The sequence below is a fragment of the Camelina sativa genome, chromosome 18 (genome assembly GCF_030686135.1).
Source record: "Camelina sativa cultivar CO46 ecotype springtype chromosome 18, ASM3068613v1".
NCBI classification, from domain to species: Eukaryota; Viridiplantae; Streptophyta; class Magnoliopsida; order Brassicales; family Brassicaceae; genus Camelina; species Camelina sativa.
This window is the reverse complement of record NC_141897.1, coordinates 1,920,510-1,939,917: the sequence shown is the minus strand read 5'-3', so window position 1 is coordinate 1,939,917 and position 19,408 is coordinate 1,920,510. Positions and strand designations below refer to the sequence as shown.

At 35.3% G+C, this 19,408-nt stretch overlaps 5 protein-coding genes across 13 annotated transcripts; all 5 read right to left on the bottom strand.

The window, feature by feature from the left end:
• Nucleotides 1–212: 212 nt before the first annotated feature.
• LOC104760285 (putative ALA-interacting subunit 2) lies at nt 213–3,772 on the bottom strand. 6 transcript variants are annotated; one of them, XR_015588481.1, is made up of 9 exons: nt 3,029–3,381; nt 2,798–2,859; nt 2,634–2,708; nt 2,433–2,549; nt 2,239–2,309; nt 1,872–2,150; nt 1,480–1,769; nt 1,322–1,407; nt 213–728 (listed from the first exon to the last, which is right to left on the bottom strand). XR_015588481.1 is itself a non-coding variant. In XM_010483189.2 (9 exons), exons 1-8 carry the CDS (start codon nt 3,099–3,101, stop codon nt 1,362–1,364), a joined length of 1,032 nt encoding a protein of 343 aa, XP_010481491.1. In that variant the 5' UTR covers nt 3,102–3,381; the 3' UTR covers nt 213–728; nt 1,322–1,361. The 6 variants fall into 6 exon arrangements, 4 of the variants coding, with proteins under 4 accessions (XP_010481491.1, XP_087354274.1, XP_010481490.1 ...); XM_010483189.2 differs by having other exon boundaries at nt 1,853–2,150; XM_087498148.1 differs by having other exon boundaries at nt 1,976–2,150; nt 3,029–3,373.
• Nucleotides 3,773–3,775: 3 nt separating this feature from the next.
• On the bottom strand, nt 3,776–5,115 carry LOC104760284 (large ribosomal subunit protein uL14mz). 4 transcript variants are annotated; one of them, XM_010483187.3, is made up of 4 exons: nt 4,977–5,115; nt 4,820–4,855; nt 4,563–4,651; nt 3,776–4,366 (listed from the first exon to the last, which is right to left on the bottom strand). In XM_010483187.3, exons 2-4 carry the CDS (start codon nt 4,851–4,853, stop codon nt 3,968–3,970), a joined length of 522 nt encoding a protein of 173 aa, XP_010481489.1. In that variant the 5' UTR covers nt 4,854–4,855; nt 4,977–5,115; the 3' UTR covers nt 3,776–3,967. The 4 variants fall into 4 exon arrangements, with proteins under 4 accessions (XP_010481489.1, XP_010481488.1, XP_019096048.1 ...); XM_010483186.3 differs by having other exon boundaries at nt 3,776–4,369; nt 4,977–5,114; XM_019240503.2 differs by having other exon boundaries at nt 3,776–4,369; nt 4,820–4,880; nt 4,977–5,099.
• Nucleotides 5,116–5,980: 865 nt separating this feature from the next.
• On the bottom strand, nt 5,981–8,169 carry LOC104760283 (F-box protein At5g46170). The gene is made up of 2 exons (XM_010483185.3): nt 6,755–8,169; nt 5,981–6,339 (listed from the first exon to the last, which is right to left on the bottom strand). The coding sequence occupies exon 1, from the start codon at nt 7,946–7,948 to the stop codon at nt 6,782–6,784; it is 1,167 nt and encodes a 388-aa protein (XP_010481487.2). The 5' UTR covers nt 7,949–8,169; the 3' UTR covers nt 5,981–6,339; nt 6,755–6,781.
• A 1,838-nt stretch (nt 8,170–10,007) lies between these two features.
• LOC104760282 (ornithine aminotransferase, mitochondrial) lies at nt 10,008–13,274 on the bottom strand. The gene is made up of 10 exons (XM_010483184.3): nt 12,720–13,274; nt 12,205–12,313; nt 11,840–12,070; nt 11,596–11,755; nt 11,436–11,491; nt 11,178–11,330; nt 10,979–11,076; nt 10,773–10,853; nt 10,458–10,691; nt 10,008–10,351 (listed from the first exon to the last, which is right to left on the bottom strand). Exons 1-10 carry the CDS (start codon nt 12,890–12,892, stop codon nt 10,207–10,209), a joined length of 1,440 nt encoding a protein of 479 aa, XP_010481486.2. The 5' UTR covers nt 12,893–13,274; the 3' UTR covers nt 10,008–10,206.
• A 1,310-nt stretch (nt 13,275–14,584) lies between these two features.
• LOC104760281 (KH domain-containing protein At4g18375-like) lies at nt 14,585–17,783 on the bottom strand. The gene is made up of 7 exons (XM_087498146.1): nt 17,577–17,783; nt 16,678–17,323; nt 15,865–16,590; nt 15,484–15,771; nt 15,341–15,393; nt 15,164–15,260; nt 14,585–15,032 (listed from the first exon to the last, which is right to left on the bottom strand). The coding sequence occupies exons 2-7, from the start codon at nt 17,290–17,292 to the stop codon at nt 14,901–14,903; spliced, it is 1,911 nt and encodes a 636-aa protein (XP_087354272.1). The 5' UTR covers nt 17,293–17,323; nt 17,577–17,783; the 3' UTR covers nt 14,585–14,900.
• Nucleotides 17,784–19,408: the final 1,625 nt, after the last annotated feature.

Below are 19,408 nucleotides of genomic sequence, written 5' to 3'. Positions count from 1 at the left end.
GTATTATAAAAAACACATTGTGATTAAGGACAAAGAGCTCATCGAGGAAGTCCATTTGGATTACGCATTTACACCGTAACATGGTTCCTCAAAGAACATAGGATCAAAAATATACAGATTTGGGAAGTTTTTTCTGGATGTGTAGTAGTGAATTTTGTCCAAAATGTAAAGAATTGAATCGAAACCAAACAAAAACTGAACTAAAGCTTGTATTTGTCTGGAACTCATCAGAGTTTATTCAATTGAATATATCAGAATCAGAATCAGCAATCAGATTACAAATCCTGGAAATAAAAAACACAGACAATTCAATTTCAACTCTCTCTTGACCTAATTTCGTATAGAGATTTTGTCCTTAACTTTGCATCATCAACAACATTTCCAATTTCTCTTGTATATCGTCCTGAACATTCTCTTCTTCTCATCATCACAGATTCAAAAGTCTCAATATAGACAAAGTCAAATCAATAACCTATGATACTCTTGTGCAACACCATGTACAAAATCATTGAGAGTGCAAGAGGAAGAAAGATTACAATCCGCTTCGGCGCCCTAACAGAAAGACTATCGACGCAACATCCTTCTTCGAAAATCGTCTCAAGCTTTGGCAAGTTTGAGAATTGCTGTTGTTGTTTCTGGTGAGATGCAATAAGCCTTGGTGCTACCTCTCCCCATGTTTGAACAAACCTCATTTCCTTGGCCATTTTTTTTTTCTTTCACCCAGTTCTCTTTTCCCCGACAACAATCCGATGCAGCAGAAGGAAAAACACGGGTTTAGTTTGAGAAAGAAAAAAATGGATCTTTTACGAGTGAGGAGGGCAGAGGAAGATTGAAAGATGCTTTTGACTTGATGAATGAAAGATCTTTCAATGGGAGAACTTAGAGGTGCATATGATGTGGAGAATACAAATGGGAGAGGCTATATAGAGAGACTTCAGGTGGCAAATATGGAAAATTGAGAAGAAAACATGAGGATTTTTCGGCATATGGATGAAAATAAATGTAAGGTTTGCAGAACGCCAGTGATGCATTCTCTATAATGCTTTTCTTAGATTTGCTAAACTTAGAGGCTCTAAAAACAGATATACCCATCACATTAGAGGTTTAAGAGTAAAAGAAGGGTCAAACAATTATCTTTTCAATTAATCTTTAGAACCCGAAAACCAAACACAAAAGGGTCATATAGAGAGAGAGAGCGGAGGAACCTTCTCAGTTTTCTAGAACTATAGGCTCACAGATAGGTTATATACTCCTTTTATCGAGACGATCATATATATAGTGACAAATTACAGCTCTTGAGTATGTAGGAATATATATGAACCTGGAATCGGAATCTGTCAGAGTAAGAATGTAAGAGCTTCTCAACTTGAAAGGCTTTTCTTGTTCCAAGAATTGTCCCCATAAGGCCTGAGATTGAGAATGATATATATAAGCAATTGAACAAAAGAAAGAGTTTCTGCCAATGTAACCTTTTTTTACCTTGGATTTTTCAAATGGAGCAGCATGAAGATGATGGATATGACTATGGAAGAAGAACCAACGACAATATAGGTGATGCCGAGGAAATCATTTCTTCCTCCTAACCAATTTGATGTGGAAAGAGTAAGCTTCTTCTGCCCACTAAAGCTGTAAGTGTTGTAATTGTTCATCAAATTTACTTCAACAACGTTTCCAGGTTCCAAGTCCTCTTCAATTCTTCCATATAATTTCCGGAAGCTTAGCAAAGCAGCTGCTCGCATCCACACGATAAAGTCCTCTTGGTCACTTAGCTGTAGATTAAACAGCATTGCCAAAGCTAAACTATCTGATTAAGATTTTTAAGATAATAGAACTAAGTGGTTAAGATGCAAACTGGAATTTTCGGATCTAACTTCGCTCCACCAATCAAAGTTCCATTCTGGAAATTGAGAGGGTACACATTCTTTCCAAACTTGTGCTCACGGTCACTTTTCCAAGCAATGTTATTCCGGCTCACCTTCAGTTTCGTTCTTTCACGAGCAAACGCAAATGTATCATTGAACATACTCCAAGCAATCAAACCACAAGGAACAATCGGGAGACCATTAGCTGACTCCTCGGGTTCACAAGAACTTGTGTGGCTAAACTCAAGTCCATGTAACAGTTGCTGATCACTCCTACTCTTTACATACCTGCAAAAAAATCATTAGCCACCAAAAAGTTGGACTTTCTCATCACCAAATTTACTAAGTAAATCAAAAAGGGATCTAGCTAATTTACCGACGGTGGTTTTGATAGTAGTTATCAAGCTGGTAGTAGATAAAAATTGGAGCTTTCATATACTTTTGTACCTATAATTGTTGATACAAAATAAATGATATTGAGGAGTAGAAAAACGCACCAATATGCAACAATGAAGAGCCTCTTAAGATTTCTACTGGTTGGGGGAATCAATGGAGCAGAAAGAAATTTACCTTCAAGTAACGCGTACAATTCTTTGGGATAGATGAATCAGTTATATACAAAAGTTTGTTGGTTTTATATTCTTCAGGAATGCAATCAACATCATACCGGTCTATAATTTCAATAGCCTGCCATTGAAAGGATTTAAAAACCTCAAACACAATAGACAGACAAGTTTCAAAAACCATTTCATTCGATTAAAGGAGACTTACATCACGAGAAGCACGAAGAGTAATGAGACCAATGGGAGTGAAAACAAAACCCATCAGTAGAAACACTGTTATAACCTGCACAGACATGTAAAATGTAAATTTCCAAGAATCAGAAAGGAAGGAAAAAATAAAAGGTCACAAAGATTCATGTTACTACTACTAACCGACGTTGGTGTTAAGACTGGCTTACAAGCTGGGAGTTTCTGCTGCTTAAACTGATACAGAGCTGCCAAATCAAAAAAATGTTACATTAGTCTAATAAAACAACAAATCGATACCAAATCACATCAAATTTGTGCCCTTGATTAAACCCGTAAGAACGAACTATAAAACTAAAGACTTTGATTGAAACTTCGAAATCCTTAAGAGAGAAGAAGAAAGTTTTATGATTTTACCTTTAGATCGTAAGGAGGAGGATTGATCAGGAGCACGATTCATTGAAGTGCTCGATCCTTCCACTTCCATCATTATTATCGATCCTTCCACTCCCGACACTACTTCACCAATACATCGGGGAAGAAGATATTAATTCTCTTTCGCGGCGGGGGAACAAAAACGCCGGCGTCTCTCACCGGTGGATCGATAAATCGCGTTTGTCTCTTCCTCTCTCTCTGGGTAAATTCACCTGATCTAGATTTTTGTTTTTGAATTTGTAAATTAAAATCTTTTTCTTCAAGGAGAAAAAAGTAACCAGAAAATTTTAGAAACTGAGGACTGAATTTGAAAAGTTTTATATATCGAATAAACTAAAAATATTAGGTCATTATGTTGGTAATATGTTTTTTTTAATTTATTTAAAAGGATCAATTGTGATATAAAAAAAAAAAAATTGGCGAAAATATGTAATAAGCGAAACTGTAGGGAGTATTTATGATATTAAAAAGGTAATATTGTTTTTTTTTTTTGGAAAAAAAAAATAGTTATATTGTTAAGAGCTGCAAAAAAGGGTGAATAAGACGTACATATAAATATTTCAAAAAATTTCACAAATGTTCACAAAAAAATTCACAAATGTTCAAAAAATATCAATTCTAATGAAAAAAAAAACCATAATATACAAAAAAGTTCATCAAAATATTCAAAGTGAAGAACTGCTTCTTGTTGTGGTTTTATACTCAAACCCAATTAAAAAAAAAAAATTGTTTTTGGCTTTCATTTGAATTTTATATTTCAGTGACCAAAAAAAATCCAAAGCACAGAGGCCTACAATAAACCTTGGGGACTTTTGAAAGTGTAAAGCATCTTAATTCCTTATGGATGTAACACTGGAGTTTACTGAAGAGCACCATAAAAGAAAAAGAAAAAAACATTAGGAGGTTTACTATTGTTGCGTCTCAAGCAATGTGTTGAGCCAAAGCAAGAATCTTGAGATGTTTCTTCTTGCGAAGCTCATGCGGAACAGGACCAAACACTCTAGTACCAATCGGCTGGCGATCGGTTTTGGTCTTCTTGTCTTTACTGTCGACAAGAACAACAGCGTTATCATCAAACCTAACTTCGCTTCCATCAACACGACCTCTCTGCATCGCAGCACGCACAACCACACCGTAAACAACCGCTCCTTTCTTCACTTTACCGTTTGGCATAGCTTCTTGCACCGAAGCAACTATGGTATCGCCAAGTCGAGCTCCCTTTTTCCCCTTTAGAGCTTGAATACACTTCACTTTCTTAGCACCCGAATTGTCCACTACTTTGAGAACTGTTCCCATTTGAATGAATGTCCTGCGCTGTTGCTGCTGCTTCCACCAAAAACAAAGAAGCTTTTAAGACATTTCAAATATCCATTTTGATCCTACTTATCCGCACCGATTCAATCCAAGCAAGAATCGACATAAATAAAACACTTGTAGTATCCGTTCAAATCAACAAATACTAAAACTTGAAGACGTATATATATATATATATATATATAAGAAATTGGTTTCTGACCTGAGAGAGGATAGTTTCATTCATCATTCCAGTAAAAGAAGTATTCATCAAACCACCATTGTTAAGACCTCTAAGCAACGAGCGTCCTCCTGCTCATGATTTGGAAAATTTTATAACTTGGTAAAGATCTGACTTTTAGCCAAACCCATCATCTATCACAGTCTAAAAAATTGAATCTTCATAACAAAACCGAGAATCTATGGTTATAAGAAACAAGGATGAGATCGAAGGAGGAGGAATAAGGTTGTTTCAATTACCTCGGGATAATCTGGAAGCGAGAGCTGCCGCCATTTCTGCAATTGAAAATTTTCGATCTTACTATATATATATATATAGAGAGACAAAAGGGATTATATATATATATATATATAGAGAGAGAGAGAGAGAGAGATGGAATTGGTTATTGAAACTTACGTGTTGTTGTTAATAGAGAAGAAAAAGAACAGATTCGTTGCAGCAAGTGACGACTGATCGAGCGAGCGAGGGCGGAGGAGGGGAGGATATGGTGTATCAGGAAAGGTTTAAGCGTGGCACCATATAGTAAATACAAGGTTTTAGTTAGGGGTATCATAGTAATTGTCATATGAGTTTTCTACTTTTGGCCCAAACAAATGAATGTTGGGCTTCAAAAACGTATAGTTTATTTTAGGAAACAAAACAGAAAAAACATTGAGACAAAAAAAAAAAAAAAAAAACATTGAGAGAGAGGAGCAAATTCTAGACAAGGTGAATATAAACGACGATGATAGTCTACAGAAAATATAAAAGTGAGGAGAAAACAAAATATTGAATCAGAAAGATTCAAAATAAACATTTAAAATACCATACATCTCTGTTTATACAAAACTTATACTTATTTTGGTGAAAATAAATACCCTACTACAAGCATTATTGGAATTTGGACCTATTTTTTTAACTATATGGATTTGGTTCACTAATTTTTAAGTCTCTTACTTCTTTACAACACACAACTAAGTTGATAAGAATTACTAGAAACCAGAATCTGTAAAGATGTATCAGTAAGGTTTAGGGTTTTGCGTCTCATATTCTCATGCAATGTGTCAGAGCCAAAGCAAAGAACTTGAGATGTTTTATCTTGCGGAACTCATACAGAATTCCAAACACTTGTGCCAAGCGGTTCCAGATTCGCCTCTTCTCAGCCTTTCTAAGTCTTTTGTCATCTGACGACCAATAATAACAACCGCATTATCATCGAACCTAACTTCGTTTCCACGACTTTTGCGTTGCATCTCGCACAACCACACCGTAAACTACTTTCCTCTTTTTCACAAAACCAATTGTCAATCAACAACCAAATTAAAGTTTACTTTTCAGCATAATGAATCTGCCATTGTTGTAGGTTTTTTTTTTTTGTTTAACAATTCTACAAAAAAAAATTACTAATCAGAACAAAAGAATTCCAAAACTACAATCTTATATTACTTTGTATAATAATGACAGGTGAATAAGCAATACCTACAAATATTCACATAAATAGAGAAGAGCAAGCAAAGGACAAGACTTTTAAGTAACTAACAAAGACATAAAACAAAAACAAAAGAAAACTCGTACATGATATCTATAATTTGTTGATATATATATATATATGATTGCGAGATCCTGCAAAAGCATATGCTTCAAAGAAAAAAACTAGCTAGCAGATGCAGTAGGCAGCAAAACTTGTTCCTGGATTCATCAAAACTTCGATTTTATTCCATTCTCTGCTTCCCCATGATAAGATTATATGTAACATTTCTGAATTGCATCATCGGATTCCCTGATATACAATAAATCATAACAATGAGAAATCTATGTGCTTTCATAAATAGTGAAAGACATTTGTAAAGATTACACAACGTAAATCCCAATTTCTATTATCAATCTACGATCACAAATGCTTAACTAATCATCAAATGCAATGCAGTAAGATGTGGTAGTAACTACTTAATTCATCTTAGAAACTATACCAATGCAGAAAAATTATATCATAATGGTTTCCACAAGAGGGGAATCAATTCTTGCCAAATGATGTTCTCAAACGACTTCATAAACAGCTGATTCATTCTCAAGCTCCTAATGTTGTTGATGATAAGCTATTATTACCAATGCAGGCACAAGGAAATTGATTCTCGCATAAATGGCTTTTCCATAACACTTCATAAACATATAAGAGGACAGGAGCAATATCTTACCTCAGATTCCGACTGAAACCTTTCAAGCTAGAACGAGTTCATTTCTAGACAGTAAGTCCTTCTCTTAACCAGCATCTTAGCAGCCGTCTCATAAGGCTCTTCAAAAGCTGAAGAAACCCAAGAGATATCAGAAACTTCCTTTTTCGACTCGCTAGGTCTTATCGCCACTAAAGTCGCACCTTTTAACACAGTTCCATCAGGCAACTCCAAAGTTGGAGCATACCAAAGCCTCATGTTCAGAGCAGGCACAAGTGTCCTCTTGGAAGCAGAGGAAGCTGATAATGGTTTCACCCTAAGTTCTTCTAGCTGATCTCTGTTCATACAAAGCACACCTTGCCCATCAGAATCAGTGAGAAATAAACTATCAAGCGTCTTATGTTCAGCGATGATCGGCTGTAACAAGTAATGCCGTGCAGATGCAGCAATCAAAGAGCTAATCGTCCATACAACACGCAATTTCAAACCTCCGTTTGTGTAAAACGATTCCGGTATGCTCCCGTTATCGTCAGAGGCCGACGCTTCAACGACTGTAGTATCACAAGCTTGAGAAATTCTCATTGGATTGGGTTGAATCACGGAAGAAGCACCGAGAATCACACAATTATCAAGAGTAGAACCAAATTCAGCTCTCCATTTCAACAAAACTCCATCATCAATCCCTAATTCACCACTAGGAAGCTCAATACGCAAGTAACGAATCTCATCGAAGTTTTTCAAAACCTGCGTAGGAGAATGATGCGTAACACCTCCTTGCTCGATCTCTCCACCATCATCATCACCACTGATAGACAAAGACGACGATCCAGACCCACCGCATGAAGATCTCTTCGTACCAAGGAATTGACCTAGAGCTTGTAACGGCTTCACAATGCCACCGACAACAAGACGAAATATAGCGGAGAACGATCCGGAAGAAGCAGCGGAGCGAGATTTGATAGACGAAAGAGACGACGAATCATCATCGGAGATAACGCAATCGACACGAACGACGACGTTATCGACTTGAGGAACGAGAGAATGGAATCTTCTAGAGACGACGCAGCATCGTCCGAGAGCTTTGACGTCGCCGATTTTGTTGAAAACGAGGAGGAGGATTGAGTCAGGGAGACGATCGAAGTGGTCGATTTCTAGGGTTTGAGGTGGTTCGGGATGGATCCGTGACGGTGGATCTGAACGGTGGATAATAACGGCCATGGATCTATGAGAATTTTGGAGGGGGGGGGGGGGAAATTTTCTAGGGTTTGTGAGAGATTGATTCAGAATCAGAATCTGAGCTTTTGGAGAAGATAACGCATTTCGGAGAGATGTTTCTAGAGAGAAGATGAAAAGAAAAAAAAAAAATCAAATGGTGGGAGGAGATATATCCACGAGGTTTTGTCTCTACTTTAAAGCGCGTCGTTTCAAAATGAGCGCGTGTGATGCGTGAAGTGTTTTTTTTTTCTTTTGTCAATCAACAACTGATGTGACAATTATATATTTTAATTTTTTTGTGTAAGATTGTATATATATTGCCAAAAATGTATTTATTGTCATTTTGATAAATATAGAAGAATATCAAATTTATAGGTAGCTGTGCCACGTGAGAATTAATTGGATTTGCATTTTGCTTCAGATTAGAATGTGGTAATATTTCTTTGTTGAGCTAGCTTTTCATATTGATTATACTATATTTCTAATATGTATCATAATCTATGGTTAGAATTAACAAGCAATTTCCTATAAAAAATGATTTTTCTTCTATATCATTTATATAAGTGGCATGTTTTGATGTGGTATTTTTGAGATATTAGATTTGGACAATTTGTGTATTGCACTGTTTCTCATCTACATTTCGAGAGGGGCTATTATAATTCAAATCCTACATCGGATGTAATAAAAGATCTTTAGGCAATATATAAAAGATTTTATCATCTTTCTCTCTTGAACTAATTTTTAAGATTAGTTAGACCACATTCATAATATAGAAGACGAAACTTTTTCTATTATAAATAATATAGTAGGTGATATTTTGATATTTTTTAATTTCATAATATATTTTTTTTAAAATTTTATAATATAATTGGTTACAAAAAAAAAAGACATATTGGTGTTAGAGAAAAAAACGATTAGAAAAATTATTTGCTGACGGTTTGGAAAAACATACTTGTAGTTTAGCTCTTGGATAGAAGATATTGTACATAATAAACATTCAGATATGTACTTATATAATTATCCAATTGATGACTAAATGACAACATTTTATGTCTGTCTATAATATCTTCCTTATGCAACCGGTAACTATCAAACTTATTAGTTTATTTGCATATCCTACCGAACTTCGTCATAAATTGAAACGAATAAGATATGCATAATGAACTAGTGACTAGACAAGTCATGTGTTTGATTATGCGATACTATGCACGTTGTATCATGTGTGTGTTTCCCATTTCGCACGCCTCGGCGTTGCAAAATGTTAGGATACAATAGAGACACATGTGACTGTTAAATGCAGAATCACCAATGAAACATCTAAGTTTCTTCCTTCTACATAGCTTTATTGTATAGTTTTACAAAAAGAAAAGAGTAATATTCTCCCACTAGATTTATAAAAGAAAATGTAAATAATTAAGACCATATTTTAGATGATAATTTATAGACTTGTTAAGTTTGATCAGGTTACTATGATAATGTAATTTAACTATTGGAGAGCCAACCAATCATATGGGGTTCCACGCCTCAACATGTTTTTGGGGTTGAGCAATTATAGAAGACAAGCATATGTTTATTCATGATTTCATGTCCCGTATCAATATCTACATACACATGCCAACACGTGTACATATATACATTAGTACTACACCCATAATCCCATACCTATTATGAATTTTATGATACATTTATGAAAAACAGGCAGCATAATGAAAATATCAATTTTTCATAATTTCTTGTGGAAACATAAGATTTACGTCGCTATTACAATATTAACTAAAATTCTAAATTCATTTCTTAATATTATTGTATTTTAATATAAATTAACAATTAAAAAGTTTTAAATTAAAAATCAATAAATCATATTTTCACAATACATGAAAAATAGTTCTCATATAAGGCTATAATTAACTTTAATAGTAATTCTATAAAAATTTCTACCAAAAAATGTAATTCTATAAAAGTACGGAGAAAATTCGTAAATAAAAAAGAACTACATAAAGGACCTGCGGAATTATTCTTCTTTTGATTTCCGTACCAGAACATGTAACCGTTAAAGAGATAATTGTGCAAACAGCCAAATCGGGGTTATTTAATGCCAAACCAGAAATAAACTAGAGTTGTTTCTACTGAGTTCGGTACAATCCGGTTCGACCTTATACGTACATATAATATATATCTTATACCGAACCGGTGTTGTGTCCTACATAAACAAGATACAAACAATCAAATAAAACCAGAACATAATCAACCTCTGATCCGGTTCAAGCATAGAGGCTTCTTCCGCAGCGATCGCACTCGGTTAAATGAGAAACCGGGGTTTTACCGGAATTGATTTTCCGCAGATTCGGAAGATCGAGCTCAAGAACATCTCGAAGAGCCTTAGAGCCTTCTCGTAGTTCATCAGAGCTGGCAAAAGAAAAGAAAAAAAAAATCAATAATTGATTTGATCGATAAACCGATGAGAAAAAAACTGCTGAATAAACCAGACCGGTTCTGCTGTTTTGAATTTTACCTTATGGAGAGCGGTGGAGTTAACCGGACAATAGTATTGTGAGTTGGTTTAGCCAAGACTCCTCTCTCCTTCAAGCTCAAGCAAATATCGTAAGCTGAAACCGGAGATAAGCTTTCGGTATTGAACTCAACCGCATTAAACAATCTCCTTCCTCGTACTTCCTTTATGTATTTTGGAAACTGTTTCTTGATTTCATTCAACTGAATCCTCAGTTCATCTCCAAGACTTGCTGATCTATAAGAGATTCAAACCACAACAAGAACTGAAAATTTTGATCTAAAGAACACAAACCAATTAAGAAAGTAAAAATGGAACCTTTCCACGAGTTTCTCTTCCTCGATAACGTCTAAAGAAGCCATAGCTACAGCACTAGCTAAAGGGTTCCCACCAAATGTGCTGATTTCGACAATCAAGAATACAAAAAAAAGGAAGAAGCTTAAACGCATTAATCAAACCAATAAAATGTTCTTAAAATTCCAATTACAGTTAGTAAGAAGAGTTGAAGTAAAGCCTATGCGAACCTTCCGTGTTGGCCGGGTTTGATATGAAGCATCACATGTTTATCAGCAAGCACTGCACTTACAGGAATTACTCCTCCACCTAATGCTTTCCCAAGTATCTTTCAAGAAACAGATTCAAGATATGAAATATTAATCTATATAATGGCTTTGCTATAAAGAAAATGAGAATAAAGAGCTTATAAAATGTAAAAGAACATACCACCATGTCAGGACGAATATCTTCCCAGTCACAAGCTAACATCTTTCCAGATCTCGCAAGACCGCTTTGTACTTCATCAGCTATCATCAAAACATTGTGTTTTGTGCACAGTTCTCTTACAGACTTCAAATAACCATCAGGAGGAATAATAACCTAAACCAAAGCCATTTTAAACATTTTCAGAGACAAAAACCAGTCTAATTCATCCTCTAAATAATAATTCATAAAGATTAATATAGCTTAAGAAAAGGAACTCACTCCGGCTTCACCTTGAATAGGCTCAAAAAGAAATCCCGCTATTTTATCTCCTTTTTCTGAAGTTATCATGACAATAAGCATGATCAACTAGCTCAAGGGTAATCATAATCTCGAAAATGAAATTCTCGGTTAAAATATGAAGCAGGAAACATTTTCATACCTTCAAAGATTTTCTTAAGTGAATTGGCGTCACCAAAATCAACTTTAAGATTCCCTGGCAACAGTGGTCCGAATCCACGAGTAGCATCATTGTCACAACTCATGGAAATAACTGCTAATGTACGACCATGAAAGCAGCCACAACAAGAGACGATTATAGCCTGTAAAAATAAGTGTTCCAAATTTTTTTAATATGCTAATGTAAATAACAATTCTTATAAAGAAAGAACCCGAAAAGCATGTACCTCATCTTTGGGGATATTTTTATTTTCATGACCCCATTTTCTTGCTACTTTCAAAGCGGTTTCGACACCTTCAGCACCAGTGTTCATAGGAAGCACCATATCATAACCAAACATATTCGTGAGACGCTCAGCAAACACCGGGAACTTATCGTTATAAAACGCTCGTGAACTCAAAGTGAGTTTCTCCACTTGTTCCTGCAACGCCTTCATGATCTTAGGATGGCAATGTCCCTGCATCGGTATTCGAAAAAAAAACAAACACAAGATCTCACACTGGAACAAAAACAATGAATTGAAAAAGTATGAAACTTTCCATATCTTGCATCTTAAAGAGAAGCGAGACGCTTTAAGAACTATTATATTACCTGATTAACTGCGGAATAAGCAGCAAGGAAATCGATATATCTCTTTCCTTCAGGGTCCCATATAGTTGAGCCATTTGCACGAGAAAACACAACCGGAACAGGATGGTAACTGGATTTTTTAAACACATACAAGAGAAATTTACAGAAGAAAGCTAATTAGCAGGATTTACAACATCAAGAAGAAAGCTAAAGTATTACAATTATCAGATTGATTACGCCTCAATATGGATCTACTTAATCAATAACAAACACAGCTCTTATCCTATTTCTACTATCGCATATCAAATAATATCAATAAAAGCTTATATCATGTAAACCAAGAACCGAGAGATCAACAGATAACTTGTGATCGAAACAAACGAACCCCAAAAATCATAACTTTTTAATGAAACAAACAAAACCGCCATAGCTCAACAGATTAAAGTTTCTTGATTCCATCGACGATATATTCAAAGCGGAGATTAAAAAAAAAAAAAACTTGGGAAAAAGAAAAAAGGAAAGAGAGAGAATTTTACTTGTGGGCACTGAATTCAGATTCTAATTCGATCAATCGCTGAGAAGAAGAAGAATAAGACGGAGGAGAATTGGAGTTCGACTGCGGAACACCGCCATAGCTCCGCCGCACTCCGGCGTAGGTAGAAACTCTTTTAGACGCACACTGAAGCAACCGTCTCGTTGTAGCTGCCATTATTAGAGAAGAGTCTTTCAGATATGAAAGCAAACGTAACGTTTTCCAATTTAATCTCTCTCTCTCTCTCTCTCTCTCTCTCTCTCTATCTGTGAGAGTTCGTTTCCCCAGAAAATGATGGTTTTCTGACTTTCTCGGGATGTAAAATTTTATCCGACGGAATACTAAAAAAGTGGCTAATATGAAGTAAGAGATTAAATTAGTAAATGTGACTTAAATTTTTGATTTAACGGTTTAGTCCCGGTTTAACGGGTTTGAAATTTAGTTTTTATCAATTGACATCCCAATTTGATTTGGTTTATTTTTATGCCTACTCCCGTCAATTAGAAAATTCAACATGGTAAAATTATTTCTCAAATTTTTTTTTTTTTTTTTTTTTTTTTTGTATTTTGGTTATTCTATATATTGTAAAAAATAGCAAGAATAGTCGGATATAAGCAAACCTTATTAGTGAGTTCTATATACCAATAATTAACGACAATAACAAATTGTCCAGCTGTAGTCTTTTTCACTTAACTTAATCCAACGCTTGCCACATTCTTTCTTAATTTAAATGCCTGCATAATTTAAATAGTTCTGCAATAGAGAGAGAGACTAAAAGAAACAAACTTGGTTAACTCAGTAGATATTAATGGTGAAGCACTTTATAATTGCGTAACGTATGTACATGACCAATTTGAATACAAACGTCAAAACCTGCCAAATGGATCAACATCTATCTTCTTCTAAGAAACTTATCCTCAATCACTTCTGATCAAACAATGAACAAGACTTCATAATTGCCAACAACTAAACTACACATTATATTTTGGAAACTGCGTTTTTGCGAAAAAAGGAAAAATCCCAGGATGTGGTTGGAGGGTTAGGCTTATCGGAAAAATGATCAAACCCCAAAAATAAAAACCAAATTGTGGCAGGTTTCTAACAACCTGATATGTTGTGGAACCCCAGGTTTATCACATATATATGCCATGCCAAAGAGATCAGACCACAAACGCTACCAGAATCAGAAAATCTTTTGGTGTTCCAGATTTAAATGCTAAGATCCTAGAGTGACAACCTAGAATGTGAGAATGGTAAAATGCCAGCGCGGAGTGACAAGACTTGTATAAGCTAAGTCGAAAACACACCACATTCAGAAAAGCTTTTTTAGTGTTGCAGGATCTAATGCTAACTAAAATCATATACTGACAACCTAGTATGCTAGCTACAAGCACTAAAGATCAAAGATTTAAGTTAAAAACGATATTTGAGATGAACACAGATATGATGATCAGAGTGGTAAATATATCAAAGATCAATCGGTGGAGTTCTACCTAAAGACCGTAAAATCGTAGCAGAGAATGGGATGATCAGAAAGAATGAGAAGTTTCTTAACTGATATAAACCCACGGATTTTCAAATAAACAGATCGCAAGATCAAAAGAACTAAAAAGGTTAAAAAAAAACTTCCAAGAAGCAGAAAAAGTTACGACCATTAACAAGAAGAGATCTAAAGGCTCTAATTGTTATTTCTGTTCACTGCAGAAATTTCTACAGAAAAACCAAGCACCCTGATGTGATGAGTATCATTTGGAATCACATATGACGAAGCTGAGATGTGGGATGTGCCAGAGTCTGGTAAAAGTACCACCTAACTGAAAGGACTGCTTTGGACAAAGCACAAAGCAGACCTGATTCATATATGGAAAATAAGCAAAGTTTGATTTGATATAAGAACGCTTTTGTTTTATTGCACAGAGAGATAAGCATTTATCATACGAACAGCTCGCAAGGAAAGGAAGAAAGAATGATCCTGACAGACTGTAAGATGTCTAGCACGAGAAACCAAAAGTTACCTAATGAAGACAAAGATACTGAAAAGTTGGAGAGAGATGTAACCATGTATAAACATGAACTTGATGGAAGAGGGAGAAGAGCCTGAGAACCCGACCAAAGAAATCCACTGAGAGCTAGAGAGATGGAACAAACTTCCATGGAAAAGGATTTTGGGGGCAGAGCAAACTATTCAAGTGGACATGATAAAAGCTTGGAACAAGTTCTCTGCGGTACGCTTCTGTTCAGGTGTTCCGGAAATGAGAGCAATGCGACCGCCATGGGAATTATTGGAATCAGAAATTTCTATCAAAGCTCCTGATATCTGAGAGAAGAGAAAAGGGCACACATCATGTGAAAAATGTTATAGCGGAAAGACAGAAGAAGAGACGAACAAAGCTATGATGATCAGAGAGCAACGAGGAAGTAAAAATCTAAAAAAACTTTTGAACAAACCCTTCTTATGTTATCCAAGTTGCCTCCTCCTCTTCCCATAACTTTACCCACCGCACTTGCAGGAATTCGAACCTCCACAGTAGTAGATTGAGGCAATCTGTGAATGCACAAGATATCAACAGGGATAAAGAACAGAAACTCTAATAGTAAAAAAATAAAACTAACTTGAAAACTTACCCTCCATATAGATTGGATGAGTAAGAGTTGGATCCGTAACTGTTATTGCCCATCTGTTTATAAAAACACTTTAGGTTATGAGTATAAGCTACAGAAAACATAATAAATGAGATAAATCCAGTTTGAGCAGAAGGAGATGTTACCGGAAAACTTCCATAACCATAGAGTCCACCGCTAGAAGGAAGCATACTCATGCTGCTCCTGGTTTCTGGTCTCCTATCAAAATCTACAGTAGCCGGAACAGAAGACATGAAAGAGGGAGGAACTGCGACACCAGTATTGCTACTACCCGAAGAGAAGAAATTATTATTCTCAGATCTTGCAGGCGGTTGATTCCTGGAACCAATCTCTCTATCTCTTAAAACATCATCTCGCAGCCTCAGAACTAACTGAATAAGAGCATCTCTCACACAGCTTACTTCACCTGATATCTAATTGAAATACAATAAAAAGAATCATACACTATTGGAGAGATATTGAAGAACTGAATAAAGCTAAACCTGAGTGAATTTAAGAATCATTACCTCAACGAGCTCATCATTGGGATCAGCACACTTAGGCTTATTACTCCCTTTTGAAATGTGAATATCAGCCTTTGTCCTTTTCCTGATTTCGCTTATGATTGAGCCACTCTTCCCTATAATGCATCCTATTACTTTAGAAGGTACAAGGAGTTGCATTTTAACTTTTTCCTCTTCTTCATCGTTAATTTTCTCTTGAAGTAGAAGAACAGCTTCAACCGCCATAGACTTCAAATCATCAGGAGACTCTGTAGCAGTGACAGTGATAACACAGTCTTCATCATGATTTGACCTCGAGTCATTTACCTCGATATGAGACCCGCTTGCTTGTCTTATCCCCTTAATGGCTGATCCTCCTTTCCCGATAACACGGCCGATCTTGGAAGACGAGCACATAACTTTTATAACCAAATTCTCAGATCTTGAAGACCCTCCAAAACCACCATGAACTACAGGAAGAGCAGAAGCAGAAAAAACTGGCATTGGATTTGTAGCATTGTCTCCATAACCCATAAATGATGAAACGTTGGCCCCATGTTGGAAAATAGGATCCTGATTTGGGTATAAACCGGCTTGTGGATAGACAGATAGCTCTGACGGGATTATAATACTAGCGGGAACTTCTTGGACAGTTGTATCAAGAGGAATCTGTTCTCGAGGACTGACTTTGTACATTATTGCAGATACAGCAAAAAGTGCCTTCTTCACTGATTCAGACTCACCAGAAATCTGATTGATAACAAGAATAAGTAACAACGATTAGAAATAAGCAAAGAAACAGAAAACTATATATGCTAAGAATTCAGAGATACTAACCAAAACAATGTTGTCAAAATTCATTGCACAAGTGTGTGAAGGATCAGAAACATCTTTAGAGACAATCTTAACGTTTGCTCTAGTTCTACTTCTAATCTTCTTAATAATCGAACCAGCTTTACCAATCACATTAGAACATTGACTAGAGGGAACCAAAACGCGACATTCTCTAATATCATCTCTATTTATCTTAGTGTTCTCAGCAGCAGTGGCTAAAGAAGCCACAATAGCATCATGGACTTTAAGAAGAGCATCTTGAGCAGAACACAAAGGAACAGTATAATTCAATTCGCTATTCTCAATGTCGACAATGTCTTTCTTCTCAGTAACAGAGCAAAAAATGGTTATGACTCTTTCGCTACAACCTGGAAAAGGATCAACAACTTTGATCCTAGCTCTAGTTTCTTGCCTAATCAAGTTGATAACTTTGCCACTTTTGCCTATAACACTACCAATGACTCCACTTGGACACAAGATTCTGTAAACAACAATGAGATCGTCTTTGTTATCCATCTTCTCTTCGGATTCATAAGAAAGACGTCTCTTTTGATTCCTGTTGTTCTCATTGTTACTGTCTCTAAAACGGTTATGATTCCTCTTCCCACGCTCCACCATTGTTGACTGTTTTTGCAATTCACAAAGAAACCTGAAACGCAACACACACAAAAAGAACCAGAATTTTGATTAGAGAGAAAGAATCATCAAGAACAGAAGCAATGTATTGTAGAAGAGATTGATAGGGTTAGGTTACAAATCAGAGAGAAACCCTAAAAAAAAAACTAAAATTTGAGAATTGTGTAGTAAGAAAAAACTGAAAGTATCGATTTTTTATGATTCAATTTGAAAATTTTGTCAACTGTAATCAGACAAGAAATCATCGAGTCAAGCCAAGAACATACAAGTTGTACGGAGATTCTCAGAGAACTTGAATGAATGAACAGAGAGGCCGGTCGGAAGAGAAGAACCCTTCTTTTTCTAATTGAGAGAGAGAGAGAGAAGGATTTGTGATTTGTCTGTTGCAGAAGAGAGAAGAGAGAAGAGAGAGAAGACGGCGAGGGGGTTAAAAGAAATTATAGTTTGATGATCTCTTCTGTTATAAAATATTCGAAGAAAGTCCCTAACTTTTGTTTCGATTTGAAGTTTTAGTCGCAATCTTTGAAAATCAATATGGCTAACCCTAAAGTCTTTTTTTTTTAGGCTCACCATATGCTGCGGAATATTTTTATAACTTTTAATTTAATATATTTTTATTTAGAATTTAATCTTATTTTTATCTTATTATAAACTATTATCGATAATTTTTTTTAAGACGTGTTATTAGAACAACATAAACATTTAAAAGAAAGTTGGAACGATAACTGAGATTATAATTCTTACATATTTAGGTGTGACAGTAGTTATATTAAGATAATATCACTAACATTATATAACATGAAATAAAATATGTATGTTTAAGATTGAGAATTTAGTGAGAAATATCATTTTAAAACGAAAGTTGTGAGAAATGCCATTTTAGTTTTTCTTTATCAGAAATGCCATTTTCTAAGTTTATGGCATGAGATAAAAAGACATTTCTATCATTGAATTAAAGAAAGAGAGGATTAAAAAAAATTGGGATGAGTAACTTGTGTTTTTAAACAGGAACAATTTTGTGGCACAAAACACACACGTGCTGAACTTCTAGTGGACCATATCCAACGCGTAATCAATTTTAGTACATCCCAAATTTGTTTTTTGTCCTCTGAAGTAGACAAGATCCGCTTGGTTGGACTCTACTAGTCCACCTGCAGGTATACTGATCCATGAATTGATCTAATTGTGCCTCTAGTGGACCAGATTTAAAGCTCGAACATGTTTTTTGTCCACCACATTTATGTCTTTCAGTCTTAGTAGACCATATCCGCTTGGGTGGATAAGTTTACAAAACTTGTCCACTATAGTAATGTCCTTAGCTCTCTTAGTGGACTATATTCGCTTAAATGACGATATTTGTCCATCAATAACTTGAAACAATTTTCTCCACCTCCATGCTTGCTGACACATTTTATTGAAAAATATCATACTCAGACTTGATCTGAGCATATTTAGTCTTTTGGATCTGGTCTATCGGAAATAAAATTGGGTTAGATATCAGATCTGGTCCATTGAAGTTTTATGGAGAAGGAAACAAATAAAAGAAACTCAAATTGAAAAATATTATACTCAACCTTGAGTAGAGCATCCCTAGAACGAATAAAACACGCTGTTCATCCACGACAGAGGCAAGCAGATTAAATGGAAGTTGTGATTTTGAAAAGATTTCTTTGTTTAGAAGAAAGAAAGAGGAGAGAAGGAGAGAATGAGAGGAGAGAGAGAGAGTGGGAGATGAGAGATCGAGAAAAATGAGAATAGAGAAGAGAGAAGAGAAAGAATTAGGAGAAGGATATTATTGTCATTTTTAATAGATCAAAGTGGGCCCTATGGCATTTTAGAAAATGTTTAATTAAAAATGGTATTTACATTGAAGAATGATATTGTACATGGCAGATCTCATAAATTTCTCTTTAAGATTTTTACAATAGATCACAAGATAATAAAAAAACATATTTTTGAATAAGATAACACCAAAATATATTATCTTATTTTGATTTGTTGTTGTCGTGTATCATCTTGTTCTTTTTTTTTTTTAAAACAGCTGCTTTCATTGATCAATTAGGAGTGATATCGTCATGAAGGATGTTTACAAGGAAAC